Genomic DNA, 23,374 nt, shown 5'->3' with positions numbered 1-23,374 from the left:
TGATTATATTCTTTGTAGCCAAATACGGAGAAGCTCTGTACAGTCAGCAGAAACAAGACCGGGAGCTGAGTGCTCAGATCATGAACTCCTTATTGCCAAATTCAGACTTTAAATTGAGGGAAGCAGGGAAAACCATTAGACCATTCAGGTATGACCTAAATCAAATCCCTTACAATTATACAGTGTAGGTGAGAAATAGATTCAAGGGATTAGATCTGATAGAGTGCCTGAAGAACTATGGACGGAGGTTTGTGACATTGTACAGGAAGTCATGATCAAGACCATCCCCAAGAAAAAGAAAATGCAAAAAGGCAAAACAGTTGTCTGAGGAGGCCTTACAAACAGCTGAGAAAAGAAGATAAGCAAAAGGCAAAGGAGAAAAGGGAAGATATAAGCATCTGAATGCAGAGTTCCAAAGAATAGCAAGGAGAAGTGTCCTATATATATCTATTAAGTCCAGCTGATCTAAAATGTCATTAAGACCACTGTTTCCTTACTGATTTTCTGTCTTGTTGAACTGTCCGTTGTTATAAGTGGGGTGATAGAGTTCCCTACTGTTACTGTATTATTTTTAACTTCTCCTTTTATGTCTGTTAGTATATTTTATATATTTGTAAGCATCTATAATAGGTGAATATATGTTAATGAGTTTTTATCCATTTCTTATATTTGTCATTGTATAATGCTCTTTTTTGTCTTTTGTTATAGTTCGTTTTGAACTCTACTTTGTATAATATGATTGTTGCTACCCAAGCTTTCTTGTCATTTTCATCTGCATGAAATATTTTTCCATTCCTTCACTTTCAGTCTATTGGTTTCTGTAGCTCTGAAATGCATCTCTTGTAAGCAGCATATAAATGGGTCTTGTTTATTTTTATCCTGTCACCCACCATGTCTTTTGGTTGGGACACTTTTGACTGACTCTTAAAGTGATTATTGATAGGTGTGTACTTTTGGTAGTTTGGTAGTTCTGTGTTTTCTTTTTGTCTCTTTCCCTGTGGTTTTACAATTTTCTTTAGTATTATATTTGTGTAACTTTCCTGTTTTTGTGCACTTATTGTAGGTTTTTTATCTGTGGTTACCATGGGGTTTATATATATGCTGACTTATAACTATACCTTTTGATATATTTGATGATTTTGATCTAATTGATGCTTTTGAACTGTGGTGTTGGAGAAGACTCTTGAGAGTCCCTTGGAATGCAAGGAGATCCAATCAGTCCATCCTAAAGGAAATCAGTCCTGAATATTCACTGGAAGGACTGATGCTGAAGCTGAAACTCCAATACTTTGGCTACCTGAATCGAAGAACTGAATCATTGGAAAATACCCTGATGCTGGGAAAGATTGAAGGCAGGAGGAGAAGGGGACAACAGAGGATGAGATGGTTGGATGACATCACTGACTCTATGCAAATGAGTTTGAGTAAGCTCCAGGAGTTGTTGATGAACCAGGAAGCCTGGTTTGCTGTAGTCCATGGGGTCTCAAAGAGTCAGACACCACATAGTGACTGAACTGAATAACTATACCTACTTGTTTCAAAGTATAGTTATTTAAGTTCAAACATATTCTAAAGGAAAAAAAAATCTCTCGGTTTTTTTCTCCTCTCCTGTATGTTATGTCTTTTTTAATGTTTTCTTTATTTTTATCCCTTAACAGTTATAACAGTAGTTATAATTAATTGTACTTTTTTTTTCAAATCTTCATACTTGCTTAATTAAGTGGTTGATCCACAGCTTGTACTATGTATCTGCCTTTACTAGTGGCATTTTTTTTTCCTTTCCTCTAAATTATTCTTTCCACTTAAAGAAGACCCTTTAATATTTCTTATATGGTCTTTTTAGTGCTGATGAACTCTGATAGTTTTTACTTGTCTGAAAAACTCTTTATCTTTTCTTCAGTTGTGAATGATAACCTTGCTGGGTAGAGTATCCTAGATTTTAAATGCTTACTTTTCCTGCTGTTTAAATATACCTACCACTCCCTCCTGGCCTATAAAATTTCTACAGAAAAATTAGCTGATAGCCTTTATGGGGGTTCCCATATTCTCTTGCTGCCTTTTGAAATTTCTCATTCTCTTAAATTTTTTTGCCATTTTAAATTATGGTAGGTCTTGGTGGAAGTCTCTTTGGATTCATCTTGTTTGGGACCCTTTGTGCTTCCCAAACCTGAACACCTGTCCCTTCTAAAGGTCTGGGAAGTTTTCAGCCATAATTTTATAAAATACATTTTTACCTATTTCTCTCACTCTTCTGCATCTAGGAGCTCTATAATGTGGATGTTACTATGCTTGATGTTGTCCTAGAGGTCCTTTATCCAATTATCACTTTAAAATTTGTTTTTGTTTCCCTATTCTGACGGGTGATTTCCATTATTCTATCTCCCAGAGCATTTATATGTTCTTGTGTTGCTTAGTCTGTTATTTATACTTGTATTTTTCACTTCAGGTATTGTATTCTTTAGCTCTGACTGGCTCCATTTTCTGTGTTCTAGTTCTTTGTTAAGATACTCACTGTGCCCATCTAGTCTTTCCCCCAATTCAGTTAGCATTCTCATTAATAATGCATTGAACTCTTGTTCAGTCACTAAGTCATGTCCAGCTGTTTGCAACCTCATGGAGTACAGCATGCCAGGCTTTCCTGACCTTCACTGTCACCTGGAATTTGCTCAAACTCATGTCCGTTGAGTTGGTGATGCCATCCAACCATCTCATCCTCTGTCTCCTCTTCTTCTCCTGCCCTTAATCTTTCCCAGCATCAGTGTCTTTTCCAGTGAGTCAGCTATTCGCATCAGGTGGCCAAAGTACTGGAGCTTCATCTTCAGCATCAGTCCTTCCAATCAATATTCAGGATTTATTTCCTTTAGGATTAACAGGTTTGATCTTCTGGCAGACCACATGACTCTCAAGAGTCTTCTCTAGCACCACAGTTTGAAAGCATCAATTCTTCAGAGCTCAACCATCTTTATGGTCCAATTCTCACATCTGTATATAACTACTGGAAAAATCATAGCTTTAACTATATGGACCTTCATCAGCAAGTTGTTGTCTCTGCTTTTTAATATGCTGTCTAGGTTTTTCATAGCGTTTCTTTCTAGGAGCAATCATCTTTTAAGTTCATGGCTGCAGTCACTGTCTGCAGTGATTTTGGAGACCCTAAAAATCTTCCACTGTTTCCACTTTTGCCCCATCAATTTGCCATGAAGTGATGGGACTGGATGCCATGATATTAGTTTTTTGAATGTCGAGTTTTAAGCCAGCTTTTTCACTCTCCTCTTTCACCCCCATCAAGAGGCTCTTCAGTTCCTCTTCACTTTCTCTCATTAAATTGATATTATCTGCATACTTGAGGTTGTTGATATTTCTCCCTGCAATCTTGATTCCAGCTTGTGATTCATCCAGCCTGGCATTTCACATGATTTACTTAGCATGTAATTTAAATACTCAGAATGACAGCCTTGACTTACTCCTTTTCCAATTTGGAACCAGTCGGTTGTTCCATGTCTGGTTCTAACTGTTGCTTCTTGACCTGCATATGGGTTACTCAGGAGACAGGAAAGATGATCTAGTATTCCCATCTCTTTAGGCATTTTCCACAGTTTGTTGTGATCCACAGTCAAAGGCTCTAGTGTAGTCAGTGAAGCAGAAATAGATGTTTGTTTGGTTAGTTTGGCTTATTTGGTTTTTTCCCTTTCTCCTCTGCCTTTCGCTTCTTTTCTTAGCTATTTGTAAGGCCTCCTCGGACAACCATTTTGCCGTCTTGCATTTCTTTTTCTTGGGGATGGTTTTGATCAATGCCTCATGTACAATGTTACAAATTTCCATCCATAGTTCCTCAGGCACTCTCTCTATCAGATCTAATCCCTTCAATGTGTTCACCACCTCCACTGTATAATCATAAGGAATTTGATTTAGATAATACTTGAATGGTCTAATGTTTTCCCCTACTTTCTTCAATATGAGCCTGAATTTTGAAATAAGGAGCTCCTGATCAGAGCCCCAGTCAGTGCCAGGTTTTGTTTTTTGCTCACTGTATAGAGTATCTCCATCCTTGGTTGCAAAGAATATAATCAGTCTGATTTTGGTATTGACCATCTGGTAATGTCCATGTGTAGAGTCCTCTCTTGTGTTGTTGGAAGAGGGTGTTTGCCATGACCAGTGTGTTCTCTTGAGAAAACTGTTAGCCTTTGCTCTACTTCATTTTGTATTCCAAGGCCAAATTTGCCTGTTATCTCTTGACTTCGTACTTTTGCATTCCAATCCCCTGTGATGAGAAGAACATTTTTTTTTTTTATGTTAGTTCTAGAAGGTCTTATTGTCCTTCATAGGATCAGTCAACTTCAGCTTCTTCAGCATTAGTACTTGAGGCATAGACTTGGATTACTGTGTTATTGAATGGTTTGCCTTGGAAATGAAACTAGATCATTCTGTCATTTTTGAGGTTGCACCCAAGATGCATCCATTAGATGCATCCACAACTGGGTATCATTTCCACTTTGGTGCAGCCTCTTCATGCTTTGGAGCTATTTCTCTGCTCTTCCCTAGTAGCATATTGGACGCCTACCAACTTGGGAGACTTATCTTCCAGTGTCATATCTTTTCACCTTTTTATACTGTTCATGGGGTTCTTGAGGCAAGAATACTGGAGTGGTTTGCCATTCTCTTCTCCAGTGGACCATATTTTGTCTTAACTTTGGAATTTACTTGGTTAGTTATTTACCTCTTTCATTAGTTTTTTTTTTTCTTTTTTTCTGATTGTTTTTCTTGTTCTCTCATTTGGAACAAATTCCTGTGTCTTCTTTGTTTTACTTTCTCTATCTCTATGGATTTCTGTGAGTCATTTACCTATTCAGTCTTGAAGGTATGTTCTTGTGTGGGAGAGTACCTGTCCAGTCTGCATGTGCCCAGTGGCTTTGGTGGGAAGGCTGGATCTGACATGAGCATGATGTCGTGTCTTCCCCCAGGTGTTGGCAGCTCTCACCATGGTGGGAGGTGGGACCAGAGACACAGGGCTCAGAGTCAAAGCCAGGTGTGACCTGGGCTTCTCCTGTGCTTAGTGGCTCTATCAGGGGCAGTGTGGGGCCCAAGTTGCTAGAAGAGAAGCCCTAAGGGTTGGATCTGAGCTCTATCCAGTAAGGCCACTCTCAGAGTTTGGATGCTGTGATAGGTCCAAGCTGGCTCTGTCCCACTCCAAGTGTGCACCCCACTCAAGTATAGCAGCCCTCAGTCTAGTGGGGGACTGTTCTGGGTCTAGATCGGCCAGAGCAGGTACCCACTGTGGGCTGGGCTGTGACTGGTGTGGTCATAGGAAAGCAGTCAGAGCCCCAGGCAGTGTCCGTTTGCTTCCTTTGCCTTGTTCCCACCAGTAAGCAACACATGAATGCTCTTCATGGGCAGAGCCTTGGTTTCTCACAACCCTGTTGTAAGTCCTGCTGATTTTCAAATCAGCTAAGGGAACTCATCTTTCTAGTGTTGGTCCCTGAGCCAGGGTGACCAGTATGTGGTTCAAACCCCTCACTCCTCAGGAAGGATCTCTGAACCTGTGATATTATCCTTCTCTTCTGTGTCTCCTCTCAGGGCCACAGATCAACCCCATTGCTTCTCCTCTAGTTGAAGCACAGAGAAGTTTAATGGCTTTCTCAAGGTCATATAGCCAGCTAATGGTAGATACAGGTCTAACCAAATACTTAGTCTTTGCATTGTGTACCTCTGAGATATCTTTAGACGATATGGAAAGTTAAATTTTTTTTTTTTAAAGGCTGGATGAGCATTGATTTGAAGAAATATGGCTTTAAAATATGTTTTTTTCCCCTCCGTTTCCTTTTCTGCTTTTACACCTATAACCCCACCCCCACCCCAGGAACACTTTGATCCTCACCAGTCTGTTTTAGCATCACTGACTCTTTTTCTATGTCTGCATGGCTGAGAAGGTCTTCCTGGCCCACTGCTCACTGAGCTTTGTGAGTCGGTGCAGCACGTCAAGCCCACTCTGTCTTAGTAAGAGAAACACGGTGACTGAGCACACAGCTGGTTGTGCTTTTCATTCTTTCTCACCATACATCCTAAGATGTAACAAGAATGCCAAGTATTTCCACTTCTTGCCTTTCCTCACATTTGTTATTCTCCTAAATTTCTTTTCTGTAAAATCTTACCTGTTTATAAGACCAAGAGCTAATGATAACACCTCCGATAGAAAGCTCTCCTTTATCTTCCATTCCAGAAAGATCCTTCTCTTTCCAGACTACCTTCTTTCAACACTGTAGCATTATTTTCTTCTGTGCTTTGGAAACACTGAGAGATTATATGTTTCCAACTTTGACTTTTGCTTCCAGTTCACCGTATCCTCTATTTGGTGAGTTCTTGATCAGGTTTTGCTGAATTGAACAGAAACTTAAAAATTAGATGACCTCATGGGTATGTATAACTGCCTGGACAGTGTCAAAGAAACACCAGTGTTGGGTTTGGGCTCTGCTTATCCAGCTTTGAAGAGCATGCTCTGTGGATCTCTGTGCCCCTTCTCACTTCCTTGTTAACGCCTGGCAGCGTAATTAAAGTGAACTTAAGAATTTTCCCCCTTTAACCAGTTTTAGAATTTGCAATCTGTTGTCTGACAAGTTCACACGGCATATCTTTTTGTAAAATATTTCACACATTCAAAAATGCATGTCTGTATTGCTTTAATTATTCCAAAAGTAGATAGTTCTAAGAAAAAATGAAAATAACTGCTCATTTCTATAAATGTCTTGAGAGTCACAAAATTCATTCTTAATTCTGTTTATAAAAATTTCATGCATTTCTAATTTGAAATAGTATACCTGAACACCCTATTCTCCTTTCTGTAAAATAATGAGGAGCCATTTATAACAGCAGAAAGATATTGGAGAGTGTAAATCAAGAATTTGTTTATATCTTGATTGCTCCAGAAAGACTGTGAAGTGGCTTATGAAGATATGTAAAGTACTCAGATTACCATAAAAGTTAAACAAGGTTTGGGGGCAAGATGTGGTCAGAGTCCAGACACGTGCCTGTGAAAATACACAAGTTGGCCACACATTAGGTGCTGAGATTTTTAGCAGTCAGTTTGAAAGAGGAAGTTTGGGGAGTAATGCCCACTCACCTGAATTTCTTTTCTAACAAGTCCTGGCCTGCCTTTGCAAATGAGTCACGATGGCCAATTAAGTGGTTGCAGAGGAAAGTGTACTTTGTGGTTTGGGCAGAGAACTGCAGGCACTGGATGGCCTTCTTTCAGATCGCTAATAAGCCAAGCCCTCACTCACCGTTGCGTCTGTTCCCGTGTTCCACTTGCTGCTTTCGTTCTGTTTTCTCTGTGTGTCTCTGTGTTTCTTGTTTCATCGCCTTACTCTTCTGAGGACAGTTCTGTCCTGACACAAGTGGAGACAGAGACACACTGAGGCGGAGAGCCCCCTTGGCTGTGAGCAGCGTAAGAATAATCATAATCCAGTAAAACCAAATACTTCAAAAAGAGAATCGCCCCATGTTTGTTGAAGCAAAGTAAAATCACAAAGCTGGCTGGAATTTTCACCAGACATATGCATAAATCTCAAAGTAATTTGACTTGAGCTGGAATTCAGTATTTTTTTATTTTATTTTTACATTTAAAGCTATAGGGAGCTGAGAAATTGGCTCTAAATTGGGGGGAGGAGATGAAAGAAAGAAAGAAAAATGAATCATTTTAGGCCCATTTGTTGTTGTTGTTTTAGTCACTAAGTCGTGTCTGACTCTTTGCCACCCCATGGACTATAGTCCACCAGGCTCCTCTGTCCTTGGAATTTCCCAGGCAAGGAGAGCCGAGTGGGTTGCCATTTCCTACTTCAGGGGATCTTCACAACCCAGGGATCAAACCCATGTTTCCAATTGCCTTGAAATAAAAGAAGTCTTGGTAGATGCTGTGGAAAGAGAAAGTCTAAGGTGCTGTTGCTGTGCTCTGAGACAACAGGCCTGGGAGAGCAGTCGTGGCCCTGGCTGGTCGAGACGCTTATCCTGGAGGGGTGGCGCATGTGGTGGCTGAGGGGCTCCCGGGGAGGAAGAGCATCAGAGGGGTGGGGATGGCTCCTGGGAAACGGGCTGGCCGTTCTGTGGCAGAATCGATAGGAAAGACAGTCTGGGCGAAGTGAGTAAAATAATCAGCTATCCGAGGGGAAGAAAATAACACTCACTTAGGCAAAATGGTGACTAGATGCTTCTATTGGCAGTAGAAATAAATAAAGCTGTAAGAAGCTGTGCAGTGTCTGAAGGCCCGTCTACACATTTTGTGTCTATCACAACAGAGAAGGTTGAAATTTCCAAGCGGAAATGACATGATCAAATTTTTAGAAAGGCCCTTTGCTTTACTCTTGGGCCTCTTCCTCTCCTCATGCTGTTCCATCCGCACAGGCCCCTGCCACATTCTGGATCATTGTGGTCTTCCTCCGGCCTCCAGCCTGTGTGATAACCTGCCTGGAATCTTGTTCCATGACCCGCCCTATCTCTCCTTTACTTTCTACCACAGCAAACCTTTGTCCACTCATTTTGCTGCACGTTTTAGTGCCCCTGCCCCCACTGGACCATAAGCTTTTTGAGGAGGGAGAGGCCAGGACCGTCCTGCTCGCTGTGCACCTGCTGTGTCTGCAAGTGATGTATCTGCAGCACAAGTGCTAAGTGAATGGAGCAAAGAGACTGGATGAAGTGAGTGTTCACTCCGCAACGTCCCATGAAAATATCTACTGTGTGTCATGACCTGCAAGAGGTGCTTAGAACACAAAGGCAGATGGAGATGATGCTGTCCTCAGGGTGGTCAAACTCAGGGGCAAAGGTTAATGTTCTATCTAGACATCATATGAGGTTGTGATGAGTGCTGCGAGAGAGGCTGGCCAGTAATGCCCCAAGGGAGGCAGTGACCGGCTCCACCAGGGAGGCTGGGGCAGGTGCTCCCAGGAGGCTGTGTGTGCTGAGCCTGAACGGAGGTCAGCAATGCAGCTGCGGCATGTGCCCGGGTGGGAGTGGTCGCCTACTGCTCTGCTTTCTGGGATGAGTGACCTGTTTAATGCACCTACAACCTGGGGAGTTGTTTTTGTTCACCCTATATTTTTGGTTTGTTTATTTTATGTGGTGTTGTGACTGTGCTCAGTCACTCAGTCGTGTCTGACTCTTTGCAACCCCAGACTCCTCTGTCCATGGAATTTTCCAGGCAAGAATACTGGAGTGGGTTACCATTTCCCACTCTAGGGGGTCTTCCCAACCCAGGGATCAAACCCGCATCTCTTGTGTCTCCTGCATTAGCAGGCGGATTCTTTATCACTGTGCCGCCTAGGTAGGTAGGTTTCGTCGCTCAGGCGTGTCTGACTCTTGTGACCTCGTGGACTGTAGCCTATCCAGTCCCTCTGTCCATGGGATTTCCCAGGCAAGAATACTGGGGTGGGCTGTCATTTCCTTCTCCAGGGGACTGTGCCACCTGGGAAGCCCTATTTTATGTGGACTTATTGTCAAGTCAAATCAAATATTGTAAAAGGAGATGATGCTGGGCTGAAAGCCAGGGAAAGAACACAGGGGGCCAAATTTCCCTCTCAGCATGAAGGAAATCTTGGGCAAGGGTAGGACTCTGAAAAGCAAATGGGCTGACTCAAAACAGCGCTTCTCATCGTTGACAGTACACCAGTAGACGCTGGAGGACTGAGTGTTGGAGAGGGAGGGAGATCGCCTGGATCTGAATCTCAGTTCTGCCCCTGTGAGCTCTGGGCCCTAAGTCGGTCAGCTCTGCGTGACCCAGTCTTCTCATCATAAAATGGTGTTTACCTCATAGGGTCATTATAAGGACTGAATGGATTTAAACCTGCAAACCACTTAGCATAGCGCCTGGCATGTCCGTGGTGATGGTAATGACGATCCCGTTGGGGATAACGACGATGACGATGGTGATGGCGGTGGGGTGACGGAGAGGATGCTCATGATGGTGGTGATCACGATGATGAAGGTGGCGGGGATGGTGGTGGTGGTGACGGCTGTGATGATGATGCTGGTGACGATGATGATTAGTGGCTGGATCTCATGCCTTTTGAGGAAGTTTTAAAGTCTGAGAGCCAAAGTCCTTCATTGCAGGAAGGGACACACATTGAAATTATCTCTATGAATTTGTGTTATGCTAAATTTATGATGCTGGAAATTCAGATGCTGGGTTGCCCAGAATAACCTGTCAGATGTAGTGCATCGTAACAGAACCAATGGCTTAACGTGACAGGAGTCTGTAAGGGGCTGTTTACCTGGCGCTGCCACTCTGGATGCCCTGGCTGTGGCTGTTCCAGGTTGTAGACCGATCTATGTGGTAGATAGAAGATTCGCAGAGAGCCTAAGGAATTGGGAACCCAAGAGAAAAGGCTCTAAGCTTGAACTGGGTTTCAGACTTATACTTTTCTTTGAATAAGGCTGGTTGCTTCAAGATTCTCTTAAGTTCCTGGTCTTTGCAAGCTATGGATGTCAAGTCCATCTCATCCACTGTGTGTCCATGGGTGGATTCCCAGCACCTGCTCTGCTGCCAAAGGGAAGGGCTACAAGCTGCCTCTGCTTCCCACCCGCCCTCTCTCTGAAGTGCGCTGGGCTGTTCTCTCTGTGCTGGCTCTTGCAGCAGTGTTCTGGAGGTTGGGCTGATGGCAAGGGGTTTTGAGAGCTCTTGGACCTGGAAAGCCTACTTCTTGTCTGCTGCGTCATTCCATGTTCTGAGTAACACAGGACAATCCGCTCATCGTTGTGACCTCATCATTTGGGTTATCACATCTCATCATCTAATTTGGAAGGACAAATCTCATTTATTTAGCAAATGCATCTGTGCAATGGGAACAATTTTGAGGATTAAAAGAGTATAAAGAACTGAGAACTATGCCTGGCAAATAGGAAATGCTTTATAAATCCTAAGTCATTTAGTTTCCACGATAACTCTGAGCTGCATGCAATTATTATCTCCATTGCGATGATGTGGAAACCAATGCCCAGTGAGACTCAGTAACTTTCAAGATCACACAGCTATCTAAGAGTAGTTTTCAAGCAAGGGGATCTGGTCTGGAGTGCATTCTCTTAACCGCTAAGCATTGTACCTCAAGGGGCTGTGGCCTGGTGTCTTGTGGTGGTTGTGGATTGGTTGGCTAACTGCACTGAGTTAGACATGTGGTTTTACAGGATATAAGATTTATTATTAATCTTTTGAGAATTCAGCTATGGCTGGCATTTGATGAAGAAGGGTTTGGGGGATTTTGCTAGCCATTAAACAATGACCCTATTAGAATGTATATTTGTTAGCTGACTGCCTTGTGGGCAGTCTGGCATGTTCTCGTTAGATGAAGAAATGGCATCTTTATGCAGGCTTCTATCAAATGCTTTGATGAAATAAGGTAATAACACAGCATATTGTAGCATTATTTGATGATTGTATGGAACAGAATGATTATGGAAAATAAAAGTTTATTTTGTTATATTATGCTTTTCTTACCTCATCTGTAGTAACTTACCTAATTATAGAACATTCCTTATTTGTACTTTGGAAAAAGAGTATTTGCACCTTATTCAATTTTATTGTGGTACAAGAAGCAGTCCTCAGGGTTATCCCAATTACAGGTAAGAGAGGCAACTTGAACAGTGATATCACAATTTACTATATAAATAATTACTATTAAGATTATAAAGAGGGGCATAGTCAAACTGTTTTAGTTAATGTAAGCAAATTTTTCCTTTCCTTATGGCTAATTCTGTAATATGTTTTCATGACTTTTATAAACATGATTGAGGAATCAGGATGTTCAGACTGATTAAAAGGATAGAATCTCTTTGCCTTCATAGCTCCAAGAGTTGGCATTCAGTGTGCATGATTGGTAAATATGAAGGATGAGTGAAGATGACTCATTCTCAATCCTCTAGACCAGAGTTTCTAGCTGGATCTGCCAACTCTCTGCTCTGACTGCACTCTGGAATCACCCAAGAAGCTGCAAAAGCCCCCAGTACCCAGGCCTCCCCAGGTCTAGATCCCCAGCACAGTGGGAACTGCTGGGGATACAAAGCATGGGCAAGCTCCTGCTGTGCTGAGCTGACAGTGTACTCAAGGGAGACTGAAAACATGTAAAAACTGTAGGATATGACAGGTGGTGTCACAAGCTATGAAGAAACAGCAGCATAAGGTGGAGAGAGTAGATGAGCAGAGAGAAGTCGAGGGTGTCTAAATCTTGGGAAATCCAGACATCTGACACAGTTCTCATGTTAATTGTTGGCTTGGGGCACACCCGTTTCCTTCACCCACCCCTCTGTTTTTCGTATGACTGTCTTTATCCTGAGCTGAATTGTCCTCCTCAAGTCCTCTGTGCTTCTGTTTCTATAGCTTCCAGCTATTAACTTCGATAGCGCCCAGAACAGCATGATGAAGTCTGAGCCTGCCATCAGGGCAGGTGGGCACAGAGCTCGAGGTCGGTGGCATGAGTCCACAGAAGCTGTTGAACTGGAAAATTTTAGGTAAGAAATCCAGTATGTTCCTTGCCTTCAGCAGCCTGGGTTGGTAATTAGCCCAAAGACTTATTTAAGTCTGTCACAGGGGCTAAAATGGAAAGTCCATTTTAAAATTTACCATGGGGATTTTGAATTCAATAATTGCAGTTAGCCCACTCCCGGAAGTGCTCTGTGAGGAACAGACTGTCTGGCTGCAGGTGGAAGTGACCTGGGAGCTTCGGGACACCGGGCTGACATACATTTGGCATTCGCTCCATCAGCTTGACCTGGCGAGGCTGATAGTGAGCTTTGTCTTTAGCTTTTGGTGGGTGCATATCTCGCCTGCTGTGAGGCGGCATGAAAGCCCTTGCTGTGAGCAATCATGATGGCTGAGGACGTGGTTGTCAAAGTGCTCAGGCTTTCAGTTGAAATACTGCTCACCTTTCATGTTGAAAGTGCCAGCCCATGGTTCGCTCTCCTGTTGCCATGGAGACCTCTTAGCAGCTGTATGCTGTCATGGGCCACCCCTGTTCAGGGAGCTGGTTCTCTCCAGCTCTCCCTGTGGTAAGGTCATTTGACACTAAGTACCATGTAAATAATGAATGACATGAAATACCAATATAAATATTCTAGAATGATCTTTTTTTTTTTTTTGCCTAAGTCTTGTTTCCCTGTTATTTTCTGACAGTGAATTTAATAGTCCACAAACATCACATGATGTTACATGAGTTAATATTTTTAAAATACATGTTTAGTGAGAAATGCAGAAGTCTTAAAAAAATTGTTACATATTCAGTCTTCCCATTCTGTGTACTAAGAACTGTGACAGACCCCCTCTACTATGAACTAGATTAGGGGGCACAGTCAGTCAGTCCCATGACCTCTGACATCGCATGAGGGTAGAGCAGTACAAATGACAATAATAAGGCTACAAAAGCTGCCTCTGAGGTGGTGTATTTATGGAACTCCAGTGTACTTAGCCTAGTTCTAAAAATTGGTCTATTTGAATGCACACTAAATATCATATTACATATTCCATAGCAATGGGATCCTTTTAAAGGGTATGGCTTTGAGATATTTTTAACCTCTCTTTTGGCTGTAATATCAGGAGAGAAAAAACTGAAGTTACAATACCTCACTGCTTTGTTGTAGTCACACACACCCCTGCCCCCCGCTCCTCGCCACACACACACAATCCACAACCACAAAAGCTCTCACAGTTGAAAGGCTGTTGACCACAAGGAGATATGCATGGTGTCCAGCGGTGTTAACAGCTATAGCGGCCACAGCCGTGGCAGGTAGTGAGGAGAAGGGAGCGGGCCTTGTCTGCCTGTTGCACGGCTGTCTAGATCACGTGCTCTAGCACGCTTTCTCTCCATGTGGCCTTTTCTTCCCTCTCACAAATTTTAACTATTAAGTGTTTATAGGGAATAATATAATGTAATAAAATGAAATATATATGCTTGACTCTAATCTTTATTATTAACTCTATAATTTAATTTCCATCTCCTATTTCAACAGCTGATACTTGCTTTGGCAATTCACTGGATTTCAAGAACCCTTCAACATTTGCATGCATATAGGTGATCTTTCTCTGCACTGGTAATTTTGAGGCAGTCTAAATAATTTTTATTACAAAATGCTTTTCTGTTTGTTTCATCTTAGTATTAACTACAAGAATGAGAGAAATTTCAGCAAACATTCCCAGCATAAACTATTTCAGGAGATATTTACAGCCTTGGTGAAAAATAGACTCATATGCAGGTAAGACTGTCCCAGAAAGAAAAAGACATTTACCCAAGAATGGCATGTATTATGTATCTTGTTTCTAGCGTCCGGTTTGAAGCAGTTTATGAACGTAACATGCTCAAAGGATAAAACAGAGCAAAGACCATTTCAAAGGAGGTGAATGAATCATCATTGCAGATGATCTCATTAAAATTACTCTGGTTAGGCCTGAATTTAGCTGAATTTTATGATAGACAAGGCAGAATGGGAACACACCCAAGTCACGCTGTTTTCCTTGTCTTGAGTTTGGATATTCAGGAGGCGTTTATCGCAGAGACATTGGGTAACACCATGGCCAGCATCCTCAAAGTCCGGATTTGCAGTCAATCCAAGCACTGATTAACTGGGCTGCTGCAGCCTGGACCTCAGGGAAAGGATGGGGTGAGATAACCAGTTACAGCCTGGGGATGAGATTTCTTTTCAGGACCAAGTCAAATGTTCTTTCCTTTGCTCTCCTTTGTCTTAGGACTGGTGCCCTGTGGGGTGCAGGGAAGGGCTAGCTGGCCGGCCCTCCAGATTCCCTCCTGAAAATACCAGGGGTTTTCAGTGAGCCATTGCCTAGTGCCGGATTGCAGTCAGGAGTGACCTTTCTCTCGGTCCTGGGCCACTTGCAGTGGGAGCTGCACTGCTGTCAGACTGGAAGGAGGCTCCCAGCATCCTACATGGTTGGACCTACTCTTCCGAGAGGCCCAGACTTTCTCCCCACAAGCACTAGCAGAAAAGCCCAGGGAGAACCTTGAATCTTCCGCATCATTCTGAAACTTGATTGAGATTTCTGAATTCTGTCCCTGTGAGATGGGAAAGATTGCTCTTATTCTGGAAAATAGGAAGATTACTGAAAATTTAATGACTGACTGAAATAAGACTCTGACTTGGCCCAGTGCAGTAGAATAGCATCCCTAAACAGAGTGTAAGTGGTAGTTTGAGGATTTGATCTTTTGGAGGGGTTATTTAGTATTGCAAACTTAAGTATTGACAGTGACTACCAAATAAATTGGTTTAATTTAAAACAATCTAGGGTTGAGATTGCGTGTGGCATGGCTTTGTATGTAGTTTAAACAGAAGATCAGTAGACTGGCTCAGATGACACAAGATTCCTAGAATCTTTACCAAGGTTATGTAATTGGGTTCCAATCAGTTGTTGTCAATGTCCTCAAAAGATTGTTGAAAGATTAATGACCACTGCAGAGGACCTGAGGTTGTCTAGACTGTTTGTTCTTGTGCTTGAACAAAGTAAGAGCAATGTTAGTAGCACAATAATTATGCCTGAAATGGTATTATTGGAAAATTGAAGTTCTTTAATTTGTTGTGAAGATGGTAATCATAGTCTCTTCAGGGGATGTCCAATAGGTCATTTGTTGGGTTGGTACTTTGGGGAAGGCAGAAGTTTTCCTGTATTGAGTATAGAGATCTTACTATCTCTCTGCCCTGCAGACACCAGGTACAGGAATCATCAGGGAAGATAGGCAGGTGAGGGCTGGCCTCCAGCAGCTGAAAGAGATCTTAACAGTTCTGAGGTCCAGAGATCTCTTGTGAAGACATTTTCAAATTCTTAGCGATTATTGAGGCATCTGACATTGGACGGAGTTATTGACTTGCAACACAATCAGTTCCTGGAAATCTTTAGACCAGGGAGAGATGATTATAGATATCTTTGCTCTCATGGGAGGAGAAGGAATTTAGGAATGTTGAGCATCAAGAGCATCCTTTCATGTCATCCTCTCACTGCTGACAGATTGTTACATCCAGTTCTAGTCTAAAAGCAGGGTTGGGTAAAATATGGATTAAGTATAAAGGTCTTCCATTGTTTCCTACCCCGTATAACCTCATTTGTTTGGCCAGAACTACCTGTTTTTTTCTTTCCTCTCTAACTTTAGTCTAGTAGAAATACATCTCAGGGCCTTTACTGGTATGGTTTCCTATCCCTTTTCTTTGCAAACATCAGATTTGATGTTGACTGAAAGGCTTGGATTCAGTTCAAGAAACAAACTATTGAGCCCCACCATGTACATGTCAGAGAGGGTGAAAGTACAAAGATGACTAGGACACATGATCTCTTTCTTCCTAGGGACTCACTCCGGTGAGCTAGTTACCCACATCTCAATACAAAGAGAATGTGACAAAAAGTAAAGTATATTAAGACAAACATAGGATGGATGAAATTGGAGGGCTGTGGACTTTGGCCTTTGGTCCAGCTCTGGTTATACATAAGATTGGGCATGTTTCAGATACTATGCTGCTCAAGTTTACCCTGAGAATATGGCTGACTGGGAATTTAGTCTCACCTACTTACACCCAGCTGACATTCTTCTTGTTTGATCCTCTTCTATTTCATTTTCACCAACATTCACCTCTAAACCACACTTCTGGATACCCTGTTTCCTGGGTTGTTTTCCTAAGGTTGACTTGTAATTGCCCTTTTGTTCTCAGAAATAACATTGCCAAGCAGCATCTGAAATGAGACAAGAGTTGTTACTCCAGAGTCAGATGAGGCAAACACTTCACAGTAGGCCTCAAAGGGCGAACGAAAATGTCTCTGAACCTGAGGTCACTCTGGGTTGTACACGGCAATAAACCTTGATGTGTGGCAGGGGATGTAGATGAATTTTCATCTTCCCACTTTTCCTTCTACCCCGAGATCATTTGTCCTCAGTAGAATCTGCTGTTTGAAAATGCATCCACCTCTTTTTCATCTTATTTGCTGTGCAAGAAAGCACAGAGTTATGAGATTGTGTAGGGAAGTGGAAACTGTTACAACACTGGCACATTTAAACCAGAAAGAGATAATTACATATGTCTTTGCTCTCATGGGAGGAGAAGGAATTTAGGAATATTGAACATCAAGAGTATCCTTTCATGTCATCCTCTCACTGCTGACAGATTGTTACATCCAGTTCTAGTCTAAGTAGGATTGGGCAAAAGATGGATTAACTGTTAATCTGTGGATGGATTAAAAGTTAACTGACCGCTTATAAAGTCAGCCTCTACTCCAGGATCTCTTCTGTGTAACTGCTCCTCTGAGGCACCTCTGTTGGTCCGTTCCCTGCTGATTGCCAGATGATGTGAACATTCTATAACATAATACGAATAAGACATAGCCTAACTTGTGAAACTGGCTGAAGGTGTAGAATTTCATGCAGTTGTTGCAAGTCATGGTGCTGAACTGGTAGGACCTGACCGATGAGGCCCTGGCAGAATCAGACCGCTTGATGATTGTACAAGAGAGTATTAACCAGGAAGGTGACAGGGTGAAATTCAGAAAAGCATGTTTCGAATAGCAAAGACTAGGAGAAGCCATTAGGAGACACGGATGGATCTTTCTAATATATTTGCAAAAATGAACCTGTTTTATGCTGCAGAAATAAAAAGTGAATTCAAGGAAATTGGATCATGTTATATGACTTTGTCAGAAAATATATGCCAAAAAGTGTCAGCCGAACCCATTCTTGCTTTGTTACAGTTATCAGGTCAGCGTTGCATTATATGTTAAATTTTGTTAAATGTAAAAGAAAATATATCTAAGTTTCATGATTTATTTGTGAAACTATTGGGTTGGTCAAAAACTTCTTTCAAGTTTTTGATAACATCTTACAGAAAAAGCTGAACAACCTTTTTTAGTCAACTCAATAATATTTTAATTGTACCACGTCCCCTTCTCTGTAATGGGAAAATTGGGGTTATTTTAAAGTAGGTTCTCAGGAATTCCCTTGTTTCCTAGTGGTTAGGATCCCAGGCTTTCACTACGGTGGCCTAGGTTCAAGCCATGGTCAAGGAACTGAACTGAGATCTCACAATCCACATGTCACAGTCAAAAAAATAAAAAAAGAATAAATAAATAAAGTGTGTTCTCTTTTCTCTTCAAAAAATTAGAGATACCAAGGGAACATTTCATGCAAAGATGGGCACAATAAAGGACAGAAATGGCATGGACCTAACAGAAGCAGAAGATATTAAGAAGAGGTGGCAAGAATACACAGAACTATACAAAAAGATCTTCACAACCAAGATAATCATGATGGTGTGATCACTCACCTAGAGCCAGACATCCTGGAGTGTGAAGTCAAGTGGGCCTTAGGAAGCATCACTACAAACAAAGCTAGTGGAGGTGATAGAATTCCAGTTGAGCTATTCAAGTCCTGAAAGATGATGCTGTGAAAGTGCTGTACTCAATATGCCAGCAAATCTGGAAAACTCAGCAGTGGACTGGAAATGGTCAGTTTTCATTCCAATTCCAAAGAAAGGCAATGCCAAAGAATGCTCAAACTACTGCACAATTGCACTCATCTCACATGCTAGTAAAGTAATGCTCAAAAATCTCCAATCCAGGCTTCAGCAATACGTGAACCATGAACTCCCTGATGTTCAAGCTGTTTTAAGAAAAGGCAGAGGAACCAGAGATCAAATTGCCAATATCCGCTGGAGAGTTATAAGCAAGAGAGTTCCAGAAAGACGTCTATTTCTGCTTTATTGACTATGCCAAAGCCTTTGACTGTGTGGATCACTATAAACTGTGGAAAATTCTGAAAGAGATGGGAATACCAGACCACCTGACCTGCCTCTTGAGAAATCTGTATGCAGGTCAGGAAGCAACAGTTAGAACTGGACATGGAACAACAGACTGGTTCCAAATAGGAAAAGGAGTACGTCAAGGTTGTATATTGTCACCCTGCTTATTTAACTTATATGCAGAGTACATTATGAGAAACGCTGGGCTGGAAGAAACACAAGCTGGAATCAAGATTGCCGGGAGAAATATCAATAACCTCAGATATGCAGATGAGACCACCCTTTTGGCAGAAAGTGAAGAGGAGCTAAAAAGCCTCTTGATGAAAGTGAAAGAGGAGAGTGAAAAAGTTGGCTTAAAGCTCAACATTCAGAAAATGAAGATCATGGCATCTGGTCCCATCACTTCATGGGAAATAGATGGGGCAACAGTGGAAACAGTGTCAGACTTTATTTTTTGGGGCTCCAAAATCACTGTGGGTGGTGACTGCAGCCATGAAATTAAAAGATCTAGGTTATGACCAACCTAGATAGCATATTAAAAAGCAGAGACATTACTTTGCCAACAAAAGTCCGTCTAGTCGAGGCTATGGTTTTTCCTGTGGTCATGTATGGATGTGAGAGCTGGACTGTGAAGAAGGCTGAGTGCCGAAGAATTGATGCTTTTGAACTGTGGTGTTGGAGAAGACTCTTGAGAGTCCCTTGAACTGCAAGGAGATCCAACCAGTCCATGCTGAAGGAGATCAGCCCTGGGATTTCTTTGGACAGAATGATGCTGAAGCTGAAGCTCCAGTACTTTGGCCACCTCATGCGAAGAGTTGACTCATTGGAGAAGACTCTGATGCTGGAAGGGACTGAGGGCAGAGGAGAAGGGGATGACAGAGGATGAGATGGCTGGATGGCATCACTGACGCGATGGACGTGAGTCTGAGTGAACTCCGGGAGTTGGTGATGGACAGGGAGGCCTGGCCTGCTGCAATTCATGGGGTCGCAAAGAGTTGGACATGACTGAGCAACTGAACTGACTGAACTGATCCTAGTAACTGCCAGGATATCGCCTCTTCTCCCACCTGTAACTATTTTTTTCCAGCTGTAACTTTTATAGAAGTGAGTGTGTTCCAGGTTCTTTAAGTTCAGTTAAAAGAGAACCACCTGATCTAACTAAGCCTGACTTTTTTTTTTTTTGTCCATAAGTGCAGTCACTTTTCTGATAAGAACAAGTTGGCATTCTTATTTTACATCACATTTCCTGAAATATATGCTACAAATTTGAAGTATTTTGGAAATGCATCTAGGAAGTCTGGATTGGGAAGCTGTTTGTGCTCTCTACAAGAACTGCTCAAGAGCTCAAGAACTGCTTGAATTAGGGAAAAATATCTGGTCCAAACCATCACAATCCAATTAAAAATGCTGTAAAGTGTTCTGTGACCTTCCCAGGGACCTCTAGCCCAGGAGACCTATGTAGTTACTTGTTGGCTGCTTACACCTCTATTGTCCACATCCACACTAGAATCAAGGCCACAGGGCAAGTGCACCTTCTTTGGAGCTTTGCCTAATCTTCAGCCTCAGCTCTCTAGAGCTATCACGGGGACCAAAGGGTTGGAAGAAACAGTAATCTCATCAGAGTCTTGATTAAGTTCTTAAAATAGACCAAGGTGGTGGAGAGATGCTTTTCTTTTTTTAAAGAATTTTTTTGGCTTTATGGCATGTGGGATCTTATTTCCCTGACCAGGGATCAAACCCACACGCCCTGCACCACAAGTTCAAGTCAACCACTGGGCTACCAGGGAAGTTCCAAGAGTGGCTTTTTCTGTGATTTTATCTCATCAGGTAGTAGAGAGGCCAGTAGGAGCCTTTGAAGACTTCTTTCTCCTCCAGGAAAAGAGAACCCTGGTCACTTTGGTGAAGTGTGCAGAGAGCTCAGACCTCTCTAGAGAGGTCCTCATGCCAGTCCCAGAAATTGCACAGAGAGAAAGGCTCATTAAGGTCCCCAACATGTTAGGTTTGGGTCTTTACATACCTAAAAAAAAAAAAAAATCTCCTGTTAGTCCAGGTAAAACTCCAGTTCCTTTCTGGTTCACAGTTTCCTCTGAGGTCTTCTTCCTCCTTTGCCTTGTCTCTCACTCCTGCCCAGCACATCCTTCGGGCTCACCAAGGTCAGACTGCACCCTTTGTTGTTTCTTGGGAAGTTTCTCTCTCTCTCTCTCTCTCTCTCTCTCTCTCTCTCTCTCGCCTCTGAGCCTCAGGCCCTGCCCATCCTTGTCTGAAGCCTGCCACCCCCACCTCTTTGCCTTTCTGGCTCTTCTGGCTCAAAGGACCCTGTGCCCATGCTCCTCCTGCTACGTGCTGAGCTGGGCTCCTCAGGAACAGAGCTTGGGTCTTTTATTGCCAACTCAAGCCACTGATGCTGGTTTTACTGGAGAGCGTGGAGACTGAGAGTCTTCATAAAGTGGAATTTCTTTGCATTAAAATTTTTTGATTACTATAAAAATTTGAAAAACACAGAAAACTATAAAAGATGAAAATTTACCCTTTATAGCACCCTGGAAATAGCTACATCAACTCTTTTTTACACTTTGTGTTTATTTTTGTGGCTGTGTCGGGTCTTGGTGGCAGCACTCCTTGACCTCGCTGCAGCTTATGGGAGCTTTAGCTGAGGCATGTGGGATACCTCCCTGACCAGCTCCCTGCACTGGGAGCCCAGAGGCTTAGTCTTTGGACCACCAGGGAAGTCCCAGAAAAAGCTACATTAATTCACATTGTATTTCCTGTAATCTTTTTAAAACGCTATATGCTTGTTTATTTCATTTATGTGATAGGTTATTGTTGTTCAGCCACTAAGTCATGTCCGACTGTGACCCCCATGGACTCCAGCATACTAGGCTTCCCTGTCCTTCACCATCTCCTGGAGTTTGCTCAAACTCATGTTCATTGAGTCAGTGATGCCATCCAACATCTCATCCTCTGTCACACCCTTCTCCTCCTGCCCTCAGTCTATCCTAGCATCAGGGTCTTTTTCAATGAGTCTGATCTTCGCATCAGGTAGCCAAAGTATTGGAGCTTCAGCAACAGTTATTCCAGTGAATATTCAGGGTTAATTTCCTTTAGGATTGACTGGTTGGATCTCCTTGAAGTCCAAGGGACTCTCAAGAATCTTCTGCAGCACCACAGTTCAAAAACATCATTTCGTCAGCACTCAGCCTTATTTATGGTCCAACTCTCACATCTGTATGTGACTACCGGAAAAAACCATAGCTTTGACTAAAGTGATGTCTCTGCTTTTTAATACACTGTCTAGGTTTGTCATAGCTTTTCTTCCAAGGAGCAAGCATCTTTTAATTTCATGGTTTCAGTCACCATCTGCAATGCTTTTGGAACCCAAGAAAATAAAATCTGTCACTGCTTTCACTTTCCTCACAAATAGAAGTTGCCATGAAGTGATGGGACCAGATGCCATGATCTTAGTCTTTTTGAACATTGAGTTTGAAACCAGCTTTTTCACTCTCCTCTTTCACCTTCATCAAGAAGCTCTTCAGTGTCTCTTTGCTTTCTGCCACTAGAATTTCATGTTAATTTCTCCTAAAATGTTATTTAGAGTTTACCCCAAGCTTAAGTTGTTTATATATGCACACTATATGTACACACACACACACACACACACACACACACACACACACAGAGTCATCCAGGTCTCTAACAGGCAGAGAATTAAAATCATCCCAACTTTTCAGGAGAGGACCACTCCTTGTTTGTCCACACATAAGCACCAGAGCCAGTTTTAAACCTAACCAAGTCAGTAATTGACAGCTTCCCATCAGTGCGTGAGCTTCTGAGAACCAGGCAGTAAGCTAAAGCACATTCTGGATCCCCCTTTACATGGCCGAAATCAGTCAGTCCCGAGGACACCCCCCACTTAGGAAAGCCACCCGTTTCTGACGTTCTCTGTCAGCTGTCCTCTGAGAGATGGCAAGCTCTCTCCTGCTATGTCTTTTTCTTCACATGTTGATTGATAGACTTCTTTGGGCCTCTCAGCATCACCGTACCTAAAACGGGACTCCTGATTTCTCTTATTCACCTTGCCTTCCTCTCAACTCTAGTCTCTCCCATGTATTGACCTGTCCTAGCTGCACAGTCTCTTGCACTGACCACGATCCTGGCTCTGACCCTGACTCCATGTAGTGTTCCGAACAGCACGTCTCGAAGGACCTCTTCAGAGTCTCTGTCACATGATGTAAGTCCTGTGCTTAAAGGCTGCCTGTGACTTTCTGGAGTAAAAAGTCCAACACCCCTGCTCCTAGTCTACAAAGACCTGCAGCACTGGCTCTTCATCTCTGTGACTCCAGCTCCCACGACCCTGTCTTTGCTCTTCTTGCTCAGCCCTCAAGGGTTTCCTTGCACAAATCAGTGCACACACGCTCCCGTCTTTGGCTCTTCAGACCTCGACTCATTGCTGAGTTCACTCAGATGCCACTCCTATCGGAAAGCGTCTCTCTGACTCTCCTGAAAGAGCATTCCCAGGCCTCCCTCAACCTTTAGCTTTGTTGTCTTTCCCTGGTCACCAATTGATGTGCAGTTTTGCTTGTGTGTGGGTTATTGGTCTTCCTTCTCTTGATGGTAACCTCTATGA

At 42.6% G+C, this 23,374-nt stretch overlaps 1 protein-coding gene across 6 annotated transcripts in view; it reads left to right on the top strand.

Annotated features, from left to right (window-relative positions):
* The window catches only part of NEK10 (NIMA related kinase 10), a 283,289-nt gene that overhangs the window by 36,066 nt on the left and 223,849 nt on the right, over positions 1 to 23,374 (top strand). For all 6 annotated transcript variants that reach the window (XM_042235756.2, XM_042235752.2, XM_060402044.1 and 3 more), the window contains 2 exons: positions 12,353 to 12,483; positions 14,122 to 14,220. In XM_042235756.2, the coding sequence (XP_042091690.1) occupies positions 12,353 to 12,483; positions 14,122 to 14,220 (230 nt within the window). The remainder of the gene's footprint in view (positions 1 to 12,352; positions 12,484 to 14,121; positions 14,221 to 23,374) is intronic.

This window comes from Ovis aries, chromosome 19, assembly GCF_016772045.2.
Source record: "Ovis aries strain OAR_USU_Benz2616 breed Rambouillet chromosome 19, ARS-UI_Ramb_v3.0, whole genome shotgun sequence".
Classification (NCBI taxonomy): Eukaryota; Metazoa; Chordata; class Mammalia; order Artiodactyla; family Bovidae; genus Ovis; species Ovis aries.
This window is presented reverse-complemented; position numbering and strand designations above follow the sequence as displayed.